Source organism: Rhinolophus sinicus, chromosome 4, assembly GCF_057876585.1.
Source record: "Rhinolophus sinicus isolate RSI-liver-muscle chromosome 4, RSI-T2T, whole genome shotgun sequence".
Classification (NCBI taxonomy): Eukaryota; Metazoa; Chordata; class Mammalia; order Chiroptera; family Rhinolophidae; genus Rhinolophus; species Rhinolophus sinicus.
This window is the reverse complement of record NC_142504.1, coordinates 64,728,849-64,745,784: the sequence shown is the minus strand read 5'-3', so window position 1 is coordinate 64,745,784 and position 16,936 is coordinate 64,728,849. Positions and strand designations below refer to the sequence as shown.

The window sequence follows — 16,936 nt, the reverse complement described above, 5'->3', positions numbered from 1 at the left end:
AAATTAACTCCTGGAAACCACGGGAGTCTCTCTCTTGGGAAATGCCTTGTATTTATTTATGTTTAGGGGGTGCCAGTGCTCAGCAGCGTTAAAGGATTTAAGGTCATTCCTCATTACAGAGAGAGGCTAGTCACAGTTAAGGCTCCACAATGGAGTTTTGAGTTCAGACAGTTGTAAAATCCAGTGACTGTCATCATAGTGTTTGATTTTTAGCTGGGGTCAAAGCTTCTTGTTTGCATCCAAACATTAGGGAACACAGGCGCTTTGTGCTCTGCCGCCAGGACGAGCGCCTGCGGCCAACCAAGCAGGCTGAGAACACCGAGCGTCCAGTGGCCTGCTCAAAGGACGACCCGTTACGAGTTAAAGAAAATTCCTTTAGGACCTGGCCGCCCCTAAACCACCAGACTGGGCGAGAGGGTCGGAAGCTCCCCCAACTGGAGCTTCATCACATCACTGGAGCTCCCATCACATCAGTGGGGAGCAAAGTCGTGGCCTTGGCCGCGCACGCCCACACCAGTAGCAGGCTGCCCCGGGACCCGGGTCCCGCCAGGTTCAAGGGCTTCCGTCCCACGCCCACCATACACACCACCCTCCCTTCTCTCGCCACGCCTGCTGCGGGCTGCGTTCCACTGGCTGGGCAGAGCACTGGGTGGGTAGGGGTCCGTGAGGGATTGCGGGGCGTGGCTTGACCGAGCGCGCGGTGGAGGGCGGGGCTTGACGGGGAGGGGCGGGGCCGGGAGGAGCAGAGGCTTGGAGGGGCGGGGCTCGGATGCAGAGTGACGCAGGACTCGGCGGGGAGGAGTGGGGATAAGGGCGGAGCTCGGGGTGTGAAGCGCTGAGCAAGGATGAGGGCCGGTAGGGGCGGGGCTGGGGCAGGGAGCCGGAAGCCCAGCGGGGTCGAACTCTACGTGGGGAAAGACTAGGGTTGGTGCTGGGAAGTGCGGGACGAGGCACAGCGCAGGACAGGCAGCGGAGAGGGTGGGGCTCAGCGGGGAGGGGCGGGGCTCTGGGCGGGGCTTGGGGCGAGCGGCGCGGCTTCCCCTGCCGCGGCCCGCTCCCTGCCCTTCCCGCGGGCACAGCTGTGGGGCAGGCTGAGGCCGTGGCTCGAGTGGCGGGAGTAAGAGGAGGGAGTGCGGAGCCTGATTTCAGGGCAGTGGAAACTAGTAGAGGAACTGCGTGGAGGACTGGAGGTGGCGGGGCCCCGCGAGGCCGCGATGAAGCCAAGTCGCGAGGACGAGGCGGCGCCCGCCGGGGGCCCCTGGGAGGAGTGCTTTGAAGTGGCGGTGCAGCTCGCACTGCGGGCGGGACAGGTGAGCGCTGCGGCCCTGCTCTCGCGTTCCGGCAGGGTCCGTGTTAGCGCAGCCCCGCCGGGCCGGGCGGGCACTCTGTCCGCGTCACACCCACTTGGGACCTATGAAAGTCCGAGCAGAAGTCAAGTCGGACCAAAGGGGCTCCTCTGGGCTCGGGATAGCAGGGCCCAGGACCGCGTGCAGCCGCGGGGCTGGCGGGCTGGGATCCTGCCGGGGTGGGGGTCCTCGAGTGCGGAGCCGGACCCGCGTTCCCCGGCCTTCTGCGGTGGCCGTCTGGTGACCGCGGACCCAGGCGTGATACAGTGAAAGAAGTCTTTGTGTTCGTTTACTGCACAGACCTTCCCTTTACCTTCTCCACCCCAGGAGCCGGAGAGGTGAACACCTCGTTCTCCCGTGGCGGTGGCAGCCACCCAGGAAACATGCCGAACATAGCCCCTCTCCTTTGGTATTTGAATGGCTAACTGTAGGGGATTTGACCTTTGCCTGGGAGAGAGCAGGTTAGAATAAATATATTGACTATGCAAATTAGTCCAGGGCTTTAAAATTTACTCCCTGGCCTGAATGCCACAGCTGTTTGTTTTTGAAGACCTTTGAATTGACCCAGTGGCCGGGACCTGGGTGTAGTTGCCCCTAGGTTTAGACCCCAACTGCTTGGAGACCTGGAAGGATTGCTGTTTATCTTTCCTCAAGCATCCTGAATGCAAACTTACTCTGCCCACAACCTTCAAGTGGTTCCACTGAGTGATTGCAGGAACTTAACACTGACCCGCAGGATGAATATCAAGCAGCTAAGCTTAAAACCTGTGACTAGAGTTTGAAAATGCAGCTCCTCTCTTCTCACTTTCATTTTTGTTTTGTTCCCCACATTTTCCTCAGTACTTTCAGCAGCGCCTGACACATAGTAGGGATGCAGTCCATATTGTGGGATGAGTGAGTGGGTATTGGTTCTCCCAGGACTGTCAGGGCAGGGTTAGATCTAGTGGGAAGATAGTTTACTCCTGCTTTGCTTGTTAAAGTCTATGATTGTGTTCTGGTGATCTGGAGAATGAAGATGGACAGAAGGAATTGTGAGATTGATTTTATATCCAAATAGCATTTTCTTTTTCAGGCGTAGCAGTCTCTTTTCAATCCTAAATTTGAAGTGAGTGGTCATGCACAGCGTGAATAGTGCTTTACCTTGGGATGAAACCTCTAATCCCCTCTAAAAGTTAACCTTCAAGACTGAGTTGACACATTTAGTATTGGAGGGTTCTCCCTCTGTGGTTTTAAAGACCAAAGACTCAGCCTGTAAGGAATGCATGACTTACAGGAGTGTTGTGGAAGTGTACTTTGGCTCCATCATCTTTCTGTCCTGTAGGGAAAGGAGACCCCAAACCTTATGAACTAGAATGCTGGAGCTTGCAGCTTGCAGGGAGAACATGCTTCCTGGAAAGCACATCCAGTGTGTGCAGGAGGGGAGGGAAGCGTTTGCTCTCCTGCCCCTCCCTTCCTTCCTCCCTCCTAGCCCCCTCACTTCCTTTCCAGAGTGACTTATCACCAGGATATTTAGTAATTTAGGTTCTACCATAAAACTTTTCTTCCATGAGGCTTTGAAGAGAAGCTATTTTAGGATTCGGACACTACGACTATGTAAATCCTGGAGAGTTGTTACGGGTTTCTGTGGTTTTTCAAATTTAAATCCTTGAAGATACAGAGGGTTTTAAAAACCTTTTAACAGATGCGTATATAGAGCTTGCAATATGGCAGGCACAATTTGAGTTTTATGCATTTTAACTTATTTAGGAGATAATGTGTTTGCAACTTGCCAACAACAAAAAAGCTTTTTTTAAGGGTGGGGGAAGGGTGAAATAAAGATTTTGCCATTAAGAGTCTGATCAGGGAGCCTAGGACTCCGGGCTCCCTCTTGGGCATTATTCTGATGCTTCCTGCCTGCCGGGTAGTGAGGGGGAGCTTGGCCTGAATGGTCTGTGGCTGGGACAAATAGAAGCCATACAAGGTCATTGCAACCTGTGTAAAGGGACAAATTGTCTTAATAATGTTCTCACAGTAATAGGGTGCTGATTGGAGGAAATCTGGCCTTTCGCCAGACAGCACAGAGTAGGATGAAAAGGTAGTTAGTCGTGATCCTTTTCTGAGTACTCTTTAGCTAAGGCAGTGTTTGGCACAGTTACCATGGCCTTGTGGCCCAGCATGCCCACCCCCTCATTGGTACCCAGTGTTCTGCTATTTTATTGAGTTTGCTACTCTCAGCTGCTCCTGAGACAGTTCTGTGTGCTGAATTCTTGAATCTGGATTCTGTTTGCTGAAAGGTGGAGAGAGTAGAGAGAGGGACCTCCCAAGAGATACATGTCCCTGCCCTTGATCTTTCAGACATTGGTTCCGGTCAGGGCAGCCCTAGACAATTTGCTTCCCAGTCCTGAGAAGTCTCCATAAAAGCAACCTGCATGGCCTCCCTGCCCCCCAAATGCTGCCCCTGCACAAAGGATGGCCTCCCTGTTTTCCCTTCCTCCTTGCCTCTCCGCCATGCATTCCTGCAGTGCCTCTTGGAATCATCCCTTCATTTCCAGGCCAAACCACCCACACCACTGCAGGAGATGCTCCCTGGCTGTTGGGCTTTGAGGGGGTGGGTGGAGTGACTTCAGCCCCACCTCATGACCACCACTAATACAGTAGCAGGATTCACTGAAATGATTGTCTGTCATCTTTTATGTGACCAGTGAACAAAAGTATCTTAGAAAACTATGCTTTTTAAATTGTTTTGCAGGAGTAGATCTAGGTTTTGTTGGGTCTGAAACTTAGACCTAAGTTAGGGGCCCTCTTTAAGAAACAAACACAAGATTTAAAATTTAAAAATAGATATAAAAATTATTTAGAATAAGAAAACGCAACAGTATAATTTTAAGATGCTATCAGTATAACAAAATACATAAAAATAGTGCTTCTCAATCTGTAATACATTTTTTCACATTTTTTGGCTTCATACCCTTTGCATCTTTGAATAACAATGATTTTGTAATATTTGGAGAGAATAGGAAGGTAAATTTAGGCTTTCCTATAGCATGGCTAGTTGAAATCGATTGCTGATAGTTTAGAAGTTTATTTAGGCTTCAAACTGGTATGGTCTTATAGATTTTTAGAATTGTCATCAAATTTGAAAATCCCATATCTTTTCTTTTATATATTAGTTGTAAGATGTGGGAGAATTTTCCACAGACTAGCATTTAGCTCTATACCATTGGAGCCTTGTTTCTTTCCATGATCCCTTGTGCTGGCTGCCACTACCCAGGCTCACACACTCCTCAGGTTCTGCCATTTATGTCACCATGCCAGGTGAGTTGGTGTGGTGGACAGTAGAAGCATTTTTGGAAGCTGTTCTGACACAGGATGGCTAACAATAACTTACAGACAGATGTGACTGCAAACCCCTCAGATATATTCCATCAAACCCAAAGTAAATGCATCTCCATTCAACTTCCCTTTAGCTGAAAATTCCAGCACCCACTCCAGTGCTACCTGACACGAAGTATGATGGCTGGGAGGTCATAGTGGAAAGAGCAGTTATAGCTACAACTAGAGGAGCTGACTTTTGCAAACTTAAAAAAAGGTGTTTATGTGTGACCATGTCAACACTGTGCGACGGTCCCTAGCAAATCCTCATGAGAATTAAAGGGCCTTAAAGCCTCAGTGTCAATAGCTTCACAGTAAATTCATCTCTGTTTACTGGTAACAGAATCTCAGTACAAAGCAGAAAAACAAAAACCCAGAACTCCACCTTCAGTACTTCAGACTTACTGCCTCTCTAGTTGGCCTTACATATCCTTGCAGGTTATGCTTCCCAAGGCCCAGTCGAGAAGTGAGGCCTATTGTCTGGACAGTGCCTGGGTAGACCAGACCTTTGTTCAGCCAGATCAAACTACTCTGCATTTTCACAACAGACATTGCATTTTCCTAGCCTTCTTCTTGCCTATGTTTATTGAAAACCATACTCTTACCAGGTTACCTTCCTCGTCTGTCCTGTGCTTCTCCCCCATCCTGCCGACAGCTTTGTTTGTCCCTGGTCTGATTGGTGTGCTTTCCCCATGGTGGGCTGTGAATGTGGAGCTCTTCTGTCCACCTCTGGCTCCCCAGAGCAGAAAGTCCACATTGGTGGGCCCTGACCCAATGTCACCTACTTGTCTTGCTTGCTTTGCCAATACGGTATTATTTTTGATTTTTGATGTTAATTTTTATCAGTTATTCACACAGGGAATTTAAGAAGTGCAGTGCTACTAAAAGGACTCATGAAAAACAGCAGTGTCCTGGCACATGTCATCCTCATCCTTTTTCCCAGAGGTCACTGTTTTCAGTTTTCCGAGTTACACCCATTTTCTAAATCACAGGGTTCTACTGCTTTTTCTTGAGTCATCGCTTTAGACACTGTGTTATGTTGTGTGGCTGTGTTACCTGTTTGGTTTCATTGATGTCACATTCTGATGACCATACAATTGTAATGCATGGCTGAGCCGAGCAGTATAGTTGTGTTACATGTTCTTTTCTTTCTTATACAACCTGTATTCTTCTTAAAGTAAAAAAAGAAGACCTTTGTTCAGCCAGATCAAACTATTCTGCATTGTCAAAACACATATTTGCTAGTTTTCTATGTACCTAGCAACAGTCATCTTCCGACTTGCCAACAGAATTTTTAATGATCTCAGTGTGCTCAAATGCATCAGGTTTGCTCCTGTTGTGAAGTGTCCGCATGCTTTCACCTGCATCAGAAGTCCCTGGAAGGCTTTTCAAGGGAAGCTGAGTCCCACCCCCAATTTCTTAATTCCCTAAGTCTGGACTGGATTAGTATTTCACCAAATTCCCAGCTGATTCTGACGCTGCTGGTCTAGAGACCAGCTCTTTGTCCAGCCAGATCAAACTACTTTATGTTTTCAAAACACTTTGAGAATCACTGCTGTATAGTATTTTGTTATGTGAATATATGACAGTTTTTTCATTTAACTCTTGAGGAAACTTTGGATAATGTCCAGTTTGGAGTTATGAATAATATTGCTATAGACATTCTTGCATGTCTTTTGATTATGTATGTCTTTCTGCTGGGGATATACTAATAATAGGAGTGAAATTGCTGTGTCATCAGATATGAAATTCTGCCAACTAGTTATTTAAAGTATATGTACCAGGTTAGACTTCTAGCAGGAAGTGAGGGTTCCTGTTGTTCCACATCTTGGACAACACTTGGTATTATCTGTCTTTTCCATTTTAGCCATTCTGATGGGTTTGAGGTGGTATTTTGTGATTTTAATTTGCACATCCTATATGACTAATGAACTTAAGTGCCTTTTTGCATGTTTATTGGCCTAGATATCCTGTTTTTAAAATGGTGGTTACTAAAATGCTGATTAGAAATTTATTAATTCACAAATATTTATAGAGTAACTGGAAAGAACGATAGCCTTTACTCTGAGTGTGATGTGAGGTTTTGAATAGAGTCCTGTATAGGGCCCTGCTGGGTAATAGGGAGACCATCCTGGGCTGCAAGGGGCCCTACAACACCATGGGGGGACCAGAATTGGATATCTGATAGGAAGCTGTTAAAATAGTCCACATGAGGAATGACGGTGGATTTGACAGAGGTAGTGAAGAAGGTAGTAAAAACAGATGTATTTCGAAGGCTGAGGTTCAAGCTTTGCTGTTGGATTGGATGGAATCAGGGTGTGAGAGAAAGAGGACCCAAGGATGCCTTCAAGGGTTCAGGCCTGAAAAACTGGTTGAATGGATTTGCTGTTTCCTGAGATGACGAAACTGCAGGAGGAACAGGTTTGGAGGTAGAAGTCCAGTGTCGTATTTCCAGCATGTTAAGCTTGAATTGGCAGTGGATTATTCTAAGTGGAGGTGTTGAGTTTGGATCCAGAGTTCAGGGGAGAGGTCGAGGGTAGAGACTCTGTTTTGGGAGCTGTTGGCCTGGGGTGATATTAAGGCAGATCCTGAACAGGCAGAGAGCAGGCTTGTCCACCCATGGACTCTGCCCTGACATGATCCCAAGTCAAAGCTCCTGGGTTTTCCTCTGCAAGATTCCCAAATGTCAGTATATGGCGGTCTTGGGTCACTTACTTCTTCCAAAAAGACTCCTCTGCTCTCTTGCCTCAGCTGAATGCGCCCACTGCTGGAGAAAGGGAGGCAGCGGATAGTGATTTCATTTCCCCGTCTTCAGTCCCCTTCCCTCCAGTGGTCCTACCATACACTGTGTTCCGCTTTCCACTTAGCTCCATAGGGTAGCTGTCAGCCTACATTAACAATTGTAAAACTTTCGCCAACATTTGAAACCTCAGCCAAGAAAGAACTCCTGTGAGACAACAACTGGCAGGTGCAGAGTAGCAGCTGCCGCTTTTTGGGTCCAAGTGTCCAGGGCCCCACTATTCACTGACCCTGTGTGAAAGGCCAGCTGTAATTTTCCTTATACATGATTGTAAGGAAAGTGGCATGTTTCTCTTTTTTTTCCTCTTCATTTGAAACTAATTCCACAGTACATCACGCCTTTTTTTAAAATTAGTTTCAGGTGTACAAAACAATGTACTAGTTAGATATTTACACCCTTCGCAAAGTGGTAATCCCCCTCTGCCCTCCCCTTCTGATATCGTGTACAGCAGTTACAATTACATTGACTCTATTCCCTATGCTGTGCTCCACATCCTGTGACCGTGTGTGTGTGTGTGTGTGTGTGTGTGTGTGTGTGTGTGTGTGTGTGTGTGTATTTATTACAGTTGACATTCGGTATTATACAGCTTCAGGTGTACACTGCAGTGGTCAGGCACCTACACTGTCCATGAAGTGGTCTCCCTAATAAGACAGGTGCCATCTGATACCCTACAAAATCTTTACAACATTACTGATTATGTTCCCCAAACTGTATTTCATATCCCCATGGCTATATTGTGACTACTAATTTGTACTTTCCAATCCCTTCACCTTCTCCCCCGTCCCCACCCCGCTCCCACCTAGCAACTGTCAGTTGTTGTTTTTTCCCCTATATCTCTGAGTCTATTTCTGTTTTGTTTGTTCGTTTATTCTGTTCTTTAGATTCCACATATAAGTGAGATCATATGATACTTGTCTAGGAAAATGGCACGTTTCTTATGCCCATTTTGCTCACAAAAGCTGAGTGTTTGCACTCCAAGTCCTTCCATCAGCCCAGCCCTTGGTGCAAGAGTGAGTCAGTGAAATCCCACCTTCATCTCATTAAAGGGATAGAAGGAAAAGCGGGTGTCACCTCCATGTTGAAGTGAATCTGCCTCTGTGGATATTGACTTCCTGGCCCAAATGAAGCGCTTGGTAGTCTTTGGGGCTGGTGGGAAGAGTAGGCTGAATTCTTACCACTTAGAGGATGGAAAAGTGGCTAGTGGGTTCCAAGGCCCACCCACCCCCAGCCCTAGTTGTGGCGGAGCTCAGGCCCAGGAACCTGAGGTTTGGAGGGAAAAAAGGGAATTTTGAGTTCAGGCTCCTCCCTATCTTGTGGCCTCATTGGGCCAGAACCTAAGGCTGGCCTGGCTCACATCTTTCTTCCATGAGAAGTGATGGAAGAATTTAGCCGAGGGGCGGTGTCACGTCTGTTTAGCTAACTAAGCCAGTCTCAGGATCCTGTGTCCACTATCCCAGCTCCCAACCCCAGGGGCCAGCGCAGTGCCTTGGCCACCTGGGTGGTATATTCAGCGTGGAGCAGGCATTGCAAGGGGCCCCACTACGAGCTGCCCCAGGACAGAGGCCTAAGTCGAGATGATTTTGGAGGGGGTGATCTCAGACCCTCGGAGACTAGGGACAGCTTCCTGGAAAAATATACCTGAATTGTTTCTTTAAAAGGAAAAGCAGGAGTCACCTGGAGAAGTTGGGTGCCGGGCTTGGGGAGGGTGGAAGGGAGGAGAAGGGGGTCAAGGCAAAGAAGATAGACACTGCAAGGGGAGAAAGTGAAGGCAGCACCCAGGCACTGCAAGAAATGCACCGTGGATGAAGCTTAAGATGGACAAGGAGAGTCAGGCCACTGGGTGTGAGAAGTTTTGGGGACACGAGGCCCTCAGTGAAGAGCAGAATTGTGGGTGGGTGTCATACTTAAGAATGACCAAGGTGACTGTTGATGATTAATTAACTGCATGTTGTGTGGACTTGGTGATGAATTGTAAGTTGAAGAAGACGTAGGAGTAAAGAACTGGGTGTCTGGCTTGAAAAACTGGGTAGATTTCATTGCTTTAGAGAAACCTCTGGACCAGAGAAGGATTTTGGAAATCATCAGTCATGATAACCACAGCTCGGGAGCGATGACTCCACTCAGTGATGGAAGATTTGGAGCACCTGTAGTTGTATGACTGTGGGCAACTTGCTTTGTGCCTCAGTTTCTTCATCTATAACATCTATAAGGAAATTATTATTACCTCAGTTATTGTGAGGATAAAATAAGTTGGTACTCATGAACTGCTTAAAATGGTGCCAGGGACAGAGTAAGCCCTCGGCAAGTGTGAGCACCAACACTGTTGCGGTGCCAGCCGTGGTGATGGAACAGGTGGGATCTCCAGGGAGCATGGCTCCTGAGAGCGGGGCACATCACTGAATTCTTGGACACACCTCTTATAAGGAATAATCTGAGGGAGAAGCACCCGAGGAGGACCGTGGTGTCAGAGTTCCTGACGGAGGCTTAGATGACACAGAATGCAGTTGAGATGTAACTGAAGAGTGTCCCTGGATTTTTCATGGGAGGTGGCCAGGTGCCCAGCAGGGCTGGTTCGGAGGAGTGCTAGGGCGGAAGGGAAGACAGTGGGCTGAGGGGTGATGGGAGTTTAGAAAGTAGAGGTGGCAAGTTTGAAGAAACTTAGCCATGAAGCTGAAGAGGGAGGTAATTACATTGGAAACCTTGAGACTTGCTGGTGTGTGAGTCTGGGAGAATCTGGTGTCCTTGGCCCTCCTCTGCTTTAACCAGCGACTCCTCTTTCCTGTGGTTAAAGTTCTGCAGTTATTTGTGATGTATTAACAGATGTGAACTGCTGACCACTGTGCCACGTGATAGCCATATTATTACCAGAGTATCTCATTTACTTTGTAGGTTTTATTAATTGTCATATATGTACAGGGTTCTCCAGAGAAACAGAACCGCTTGGAGGCCGACAAGTCCAATCTGCAGGGTGGGCCAGCAGGCTGGAGACACAGGGAGAGCCAGTGTCCCAGTTTAAAGGCTGTAGGCAGCAAGATTTGATGTTGCAGATGAAGTCCGAAGGCAGTCTGCTGAAGAATTCTCTTACTAAGAGAAGGGTCCATCTTTTTCTTTTATAGGACCTTCAACTGATTGGATGAGACCCACCCACATTATGGAGGGCGATCTGCTTTACTACTGATTAAAATGTTAAGCTCATCCAGAAACACCCCGAATAATGTTTAGTGAAATATCTGGGTACACCATGGCTCAGTCTAGTTGACACATAAAATTAGCCATCACATCACACTTATTTGTGTTCAGAAAAGTCTACAACCTGAAATGTGGCAGTATTATCAGGACCATACTTCTGGTAGTGACGTTTTCCTTATCTGAAAAGGAAAGACATGTTGCTTATTGGAAACCCCACTTCTGACAGTTCTTTGTGTATGCTGTTCCATGGGTTCTAGGGTGCACACAAGTTGCTCTGTAGTGATGGATGACAACTGTATAGCAGACCCAGGGACAGTAACAGAGAGCCAAGCTGGTATACAAATAAGAAAGAGTCATTTGCACATGTCTATAAATGACATCTCTGATGCTGGAGCTGATTGTGTCCTTTCTTGTAGATACGAAATCCAGGCTTCAATGACTGAAGGCCATATTTTATATATTAACCATTAACAGAACGTTATTTGTAGGGAGAAAACCCAGGTCAGGAGGTCTGTGAAGTGCATGCATAGTTAATGAATAGTTGAAAAACATCAATTAAAAAAACAGCATATACTAACTTATTACTGGCAGAATGAGAATGTTCAAAATCTCTAAGATGTTGAAAAATAGCTGTGGTAAAGGGCTTTTAGTAGGTAATTCACCTGGCAGCCCCAGGCCGTCCCCCCTGAGGACGTGACTATAGCTAAAGGGCAGGGCTGTTTGAGTCTAATACTGGTTTATTTGAAAAATACAACACTCGATCACCATTTTTCCTCTCTATGTAGGAAAATTTATGAATTAAACTTCTTAATGCAGTATTTTGGCATCCCATTTGAGATTTGTACATTGTGTATATGGTAGGGTTTATTTTATTTTATTTTGTCATCAGTCATTAAATTTTGTCAGATACGTGTTCTCACAAAAAACTATTTAGGTTGGTGAAGGTATATATATATATATATATATATATATATATATATATACACACACACATACACATACACATACACATACATATACATATACATATATGTATAGTACCAATACCATTATATACAATTCCTCATTTAATTCTTAACAACAGCTCAGTGTCTTAGATACTTCTGTTATTGCAGATGTGGAAACTAAGGCTCTGAGAAACTCAGTGATTCCCCCAAGGTCTCCCATGTGGAGTTTGAATTCAGATCTGTCTGATGCTACACTGTGGGTTTATCTTCTATACCCCTGTTCATGTTATGAAATGGGTGGAAACAATTACATTCTAGGCAGGGGAATTTTTCATATGCTCTTTCTTCATGAAGAACAGTTTCCAAGTTTTAAATTTTTATTATTGTTTAAACCCAGCAGTCCAGCTCTAGAACCTGAGACACTCTGCCATTTCATTTTTTAAAATTTTTATTCGGTTTATTTAAATAAATAAAAAACCCAGTTTGCTTATTCCCTCCACCCCTTACAACCATACTCTGTTCTCTGTATTTATGCACTTAGGGTTATATGTATCACAGTTTCTTTACCCATTCATCCATCTATGGACACTTAGGTTGCTTCTATATCTTGGCGATTGTAAATAATGCTGCAATGAACAGGGGGTACAGATATCTTTTTGAATTAGTGTTTTTGTTTTCTTCAGATAAATACGCAGGAGTAGAATTGCTGAGTCATAAGGTAGTTCTATTTTTAGTTTTTTTAGGAACCTCCATACTGTTTTCCATAGGGGCTGCACAATTTACGTTCCCACCAATAGTGCACAAGGGTTTCCTTTTCTCCACATCCTTGTCAACACTTGTCATTGCTTACCTTTTCGATGATAGCCATTCTAACAGGTGTGAGGTAGGTAATATCTCATTGTGGTTTTGATTTGCATTTCCCTGATGGTTAATGATGTTGAGCACCTTTTCATATACCCATTGGCAATCTGTATGTATTCTGTGGAAAAATGTCTATTCAGGTCCTCTGCCCATTTTTAAATTGGATTGTTTGTTTCTTTGCTGTTGAGTTGTATGAGTTCTTTATATATATTTATATATTTTTTATATATTTATATATAAATCCCTTATCAGATACATGATTTGCAGTTATTTTCTCCCATTTAGTAGGTTGCCTTTTCATTTTGTTGATGACTTCCTTTGCAGTGCAGAAGTCTTTTAGTTTGATGTAGTCCCACTTGTTGATTTTTTTTCTTTTGTTGCTTTTGCTTTTGGTGTCAGATTCAAAAAATCATTGCCAAGGCCTATGTCAAGAAGCTTACCACGCATATTTTTTTCTAGCAGTTTTATGGTTTCTGGTCTTACATTCAAGTCTTTCATCCATTTTGGGTTAATTTTTGTGTGGGGTGTAAGATAGCGATCCAGTTTCATTCTTTTGCATGTGGCTGTACAGTTTTCTGAACACCATTTATTGAAGAGACTGTCCTTTCCCCATATGTATTCTTTTTTTTTAATTATTTTATTGTGGAATGTTGGGGAGCAGTGTGTTTCTCCATGCCCATCAGCTCCAAGTCAAGTCGTTGTCCTTCAATCTATTTGTGGAGGGTGCAGCTCAGCCCCAAGTCTAGTTGCTGTTTTCAATCTTTAGTTGCAGGGGGCACAGCCCACCATCCCATTCAGGAATTGAACCGGCAGCCTTGTTCTTGAGAGCTCGCGCTCTAACCAACAGAGCCATCCGGCCACCCCTCCGGCAGCTCAGCAACAGCTCATCGTCTTCAATTTAGCTATGGATGGTGCAGCTCACTGGCCCATCGGGGAATCGAACTGGCAACCCTGTTGTTCAGAGCTTGCGTTCTAACCAACTGAGCCATCCTGCTGCCCCACCCCATATATATTCTTGGCTCTTTGTTGTACATTTATTGACCATGTATGCGTAGGTTTGTTTCTGGGCTTTATTCTGTTCCATTGATCTTTGTCTTTTTTAAAGCCAATACCATATTTTTTTATTACTATAGCTTTGTAATATGGTTTGAAATCGGGGACTGTGATGCCTCCAGCTTTGTTCTTCTTTCTCAAGATTGCTTTGGCTGTTCGGGGTCATTCATGGTCCCATATAAATTTTATGATTGTTTTCTATTTCTGTGAAAATGCCATTGGAATTTTGATAGGGTTTGCATAGAACCTGTATTATTGCTTTAGCTAGTTCTTGTTTTAGATTCGCTTACTGCCATTAACTCATTGGTGACTAAAAAGGAACTAATTTTTGTAGCTGTCCCATGTATGGACATCCACCAGATTAAGTTTGGTAAAGTCCCATTACAATGCACATTGCCCTCGTGGCCTGGGCCCAGGAGAGGGATGGTAGAGCCTACTTAGTGTTGTATAGAAGGATAGTCTGGAACCACGAAGATGAAAAACAGAGCTCCTGCCTTCAGGAAGCTTGTAGTCTAGTGGAAGAGAAAGGCCCGTGCTTGACAGTGCAGTAACTGAGATGTACATTCAGTGCGATGGAAACCACTGACCGAAGAGAAAGGGCCTCACCCAGGCTGGGTGAGTGGAGGGCTACACAGACAGCTTCCTGAGGAGATGGGCGTGAGCAGAGTCCTCAAGGACAGATGGGTAGGAGGTGGCCAGCATGGCCATTGCAGGCGCAAAGAACATCATGTCCAAAGACATAAAGGTGAAGGAGAAAGAACACTCGAGAGTGCTTGAGCACGGCAAGGGGTACGGGTCCCGGGACCCCATAATGCCAGGTGCTTTCAGGGCTGGTCATGGAGGACCTCACACTGGACACGGACCCACTGTCCTCTTGGTGAGCCCAACAAGCCACAGAAAGTGCCAGGAGATCTGCTTTCCAGAGAGGCCACTCTGCGCAGCGTGGATGGTGCTTCAGAGGAGTAAACCAAAGGATGTTTGGAAGCTGTTTTAGCAATGCAGGCAGGTGATGGTAGGCAGTGTGAGAAGGGCAGCGTAGTTTGGGAAAATAATTCAGAAATGCTATGTGAGTGTCTGGGTGTGTAACTGATGGGAGGGAGGAGTCAAGAATGATCTGCAGGCTCCTCCTCAGGTGTCCATGTGGATGTTGAGCCGCGGCCCGAAGGAGCAGCAGCAGGTGGGAGAGTCCTGGCCACCGCACTGCATGTTGCTAGTGAACACGCGTGCAGTGTGGCCTGCCCTGCCGCTGAAAGACACAGAAACATTCAAGCCTATGGCTTTCCTTGTGATGTGTGCCACAACAAAATGATCATAGCACAACAATAACACTAATAAAAACAGAAAAGAAATACTTTTAAAAAGAACATGATACAACACGCTCCTTCTGAATCCATAAATCTGCCCTCTGTGTAATGTATAGCTAGGGGCCTGGTTCCTATGGAAAGTGGGTCCAGTGACAACAGAAATTCCCCAAGCTGCCCACACAAGCCCCTGATTTTGCCTCTCTTCAACATAGTAGAGTTGTGTATATTTTGAATCTGGAAGACCAAGTGCATAAATACCAATGAGGTCAGATATGGCTTCACAAGAATACTTGCTGAAAAATCTTCCAGACTTTGGTGACCTTTTACTGAGCTCAGTATGCAGCAGCCAAGAAATCTTCATTCATTCAGCAGATGTTCACTGAGCCCTGACTATGTGGCAGCCCCCGTACAGGCTGCAGAATCCACCTGTGGGAGGTGAATACAGGGACAGGAAGTTAGGGTCCTTAACCGGAAGTGGACTGCCATGGAATCCCAAGGGGCCAGTTATGTGGTTTGCGTAAGTGCCCTAGGAATGCACATAAAGGATGCATTCCCCGCTTTGCCCACAGTAGGTGGAGACTCCTCATTGAGGTGACATTTGAACTGGGTGGCAAAGGAAGAGAGCACATGAGCTAGAGGAAGCCTGGAGATTCTGTCAAAAGGAGACTGTAGGGTGAATGACGTAATTTGGCTGGAGCCTAACAATCATGGAGCAAGGGGGATGGGAAGGGGATGAGAATACAAAGGTTAGGTGAAGCCTGTATTTGTTAGGTTGATGGTTTGGCTTCCCTCACAGAGACCAATGACAGAAGCAAGGCAGATTTCTTTTTCTTTCCCATAGAAGTCTAATTAGAGATCCAGTGGGAGTGGGGGCTGTGCTTCACCAAGTCACTCAGAGACCCAGGTTTCTTTTTGATTGTTGCTCTAAAGAGATGTTCTTTTTCATGTGACCAGAGCTGACCTCTCAGCACCACACCTACAGCACACCTTGTGGCAAACGGGAAAAGAACAAGAGGTGGAGTGCAAACAACGCCTTTTAAGGACGTGACTCAGAAGTTGCACGTATCATTTCCATTCACATCCTCTTGGGCAGAACTTGGTCACAAGGCCAAACCTACCTGCGCAAGAGGCAGAGCGGTGCAGACTGTTGAGCTGACGCTGCACCTTGCTAAACTTGGGGCTTCTGATCCTAAAAGGAAGAAGAGACTGGCTATTAGCGGTCAAATTGTCTCTGCTATAAGGCCAACTCTCAAAAGCTATTATTGCATGCCACCTTCAGAGGCTTTGACTTTATCCTGGTAGTAGGGAGCCAGTAAGTGTTTTATATTTGGGAGGTCTGTGGTTAAGACCAGAGTTTTAGCAAGCTCTTCTGGCTGTGGTGTGGAGAATGGACTTGAGTGCCATAAAGCAGATCTGGGCTGGCTCCAGGAGGTAGGACTAGTGGATGGAGGTTAGAGGATGATGGACTTCAAGCCCAATAGGACTTTTTAACAGGACAACCCCCCCCCCCGCCCCCGAAGAAAAAAACACAATACTACAATGAAACGAAACAGAAAGACCAACGTGGTCAGGATTCACACAGACTCTAGTCCTCTAGTTAGATAAAATGGTGCAGAATCTATTCAAGCAGTCTGATATGTATTTTATTAATGATTAAAAGAGTTTTGTGCCCCTACTCTGTGTCAGGTACAATTCTAGATGCTAGGGGTGTCACTGGGAACAAAAGAAAGCAAACTCTTCTGGGGCTCATGTGCCAGTAAAGACAAACATTCCAAACATTCCATCAACCATGAAACGAACAAGATCATTTCAGGTGGCGAGAAGTTCCAGACAGAAGGACCAGAAAATATAAAGTTGCTGGGACAGAAACAAATTTGGTTAGGATGGGCCAGAAAACCAGAGTGGCAGAAAGAGAGCAAGCGTGGGGGTGGCCTCGGAGACGTGAGATTGGCCTGAGGTGGGGGCCTGGTCATGGGGGATCTGGGGCTTTGTCCTAAGAGCGATAGGAGGGTAGTTTTAAGCATTAAAATGACACAAGCTTCTTTATGGCTGCATAATACTCCATTGTATAAATATACCACAGTT

General features: G+C 46.0%; 1 protein-coding gene across 3 annotated transcripts in view; it reads left to right on the top strand.

The window, feature by feature from the left end:
- The first annotated feature begins 995 nt into the window (after positions 1–995).
- Positions 996–16,936, top strand: part of IMPA2 (inositol monophosphatase 2) — a 61,039-nt gene continuing 45,098 nt past the window's right edge. The window contains exon 1 of one of the 3 annotated variants that reach the window (XM_019711363.2): positions 996–1,310. In XM_019711363.2, the coding sequence (XP_019566922.1) occupies positions 1,215–1,310 (96 nt within the window). In that variant the 5' untranslated portion in view covers positions 996–1,214. The remainder of the gene's footprint in view (positions 1,311–16,936) is intronic. The other 2 variants (XM_019711364.3, XM_088797897.1) reach the window with 2 other exon arrangements.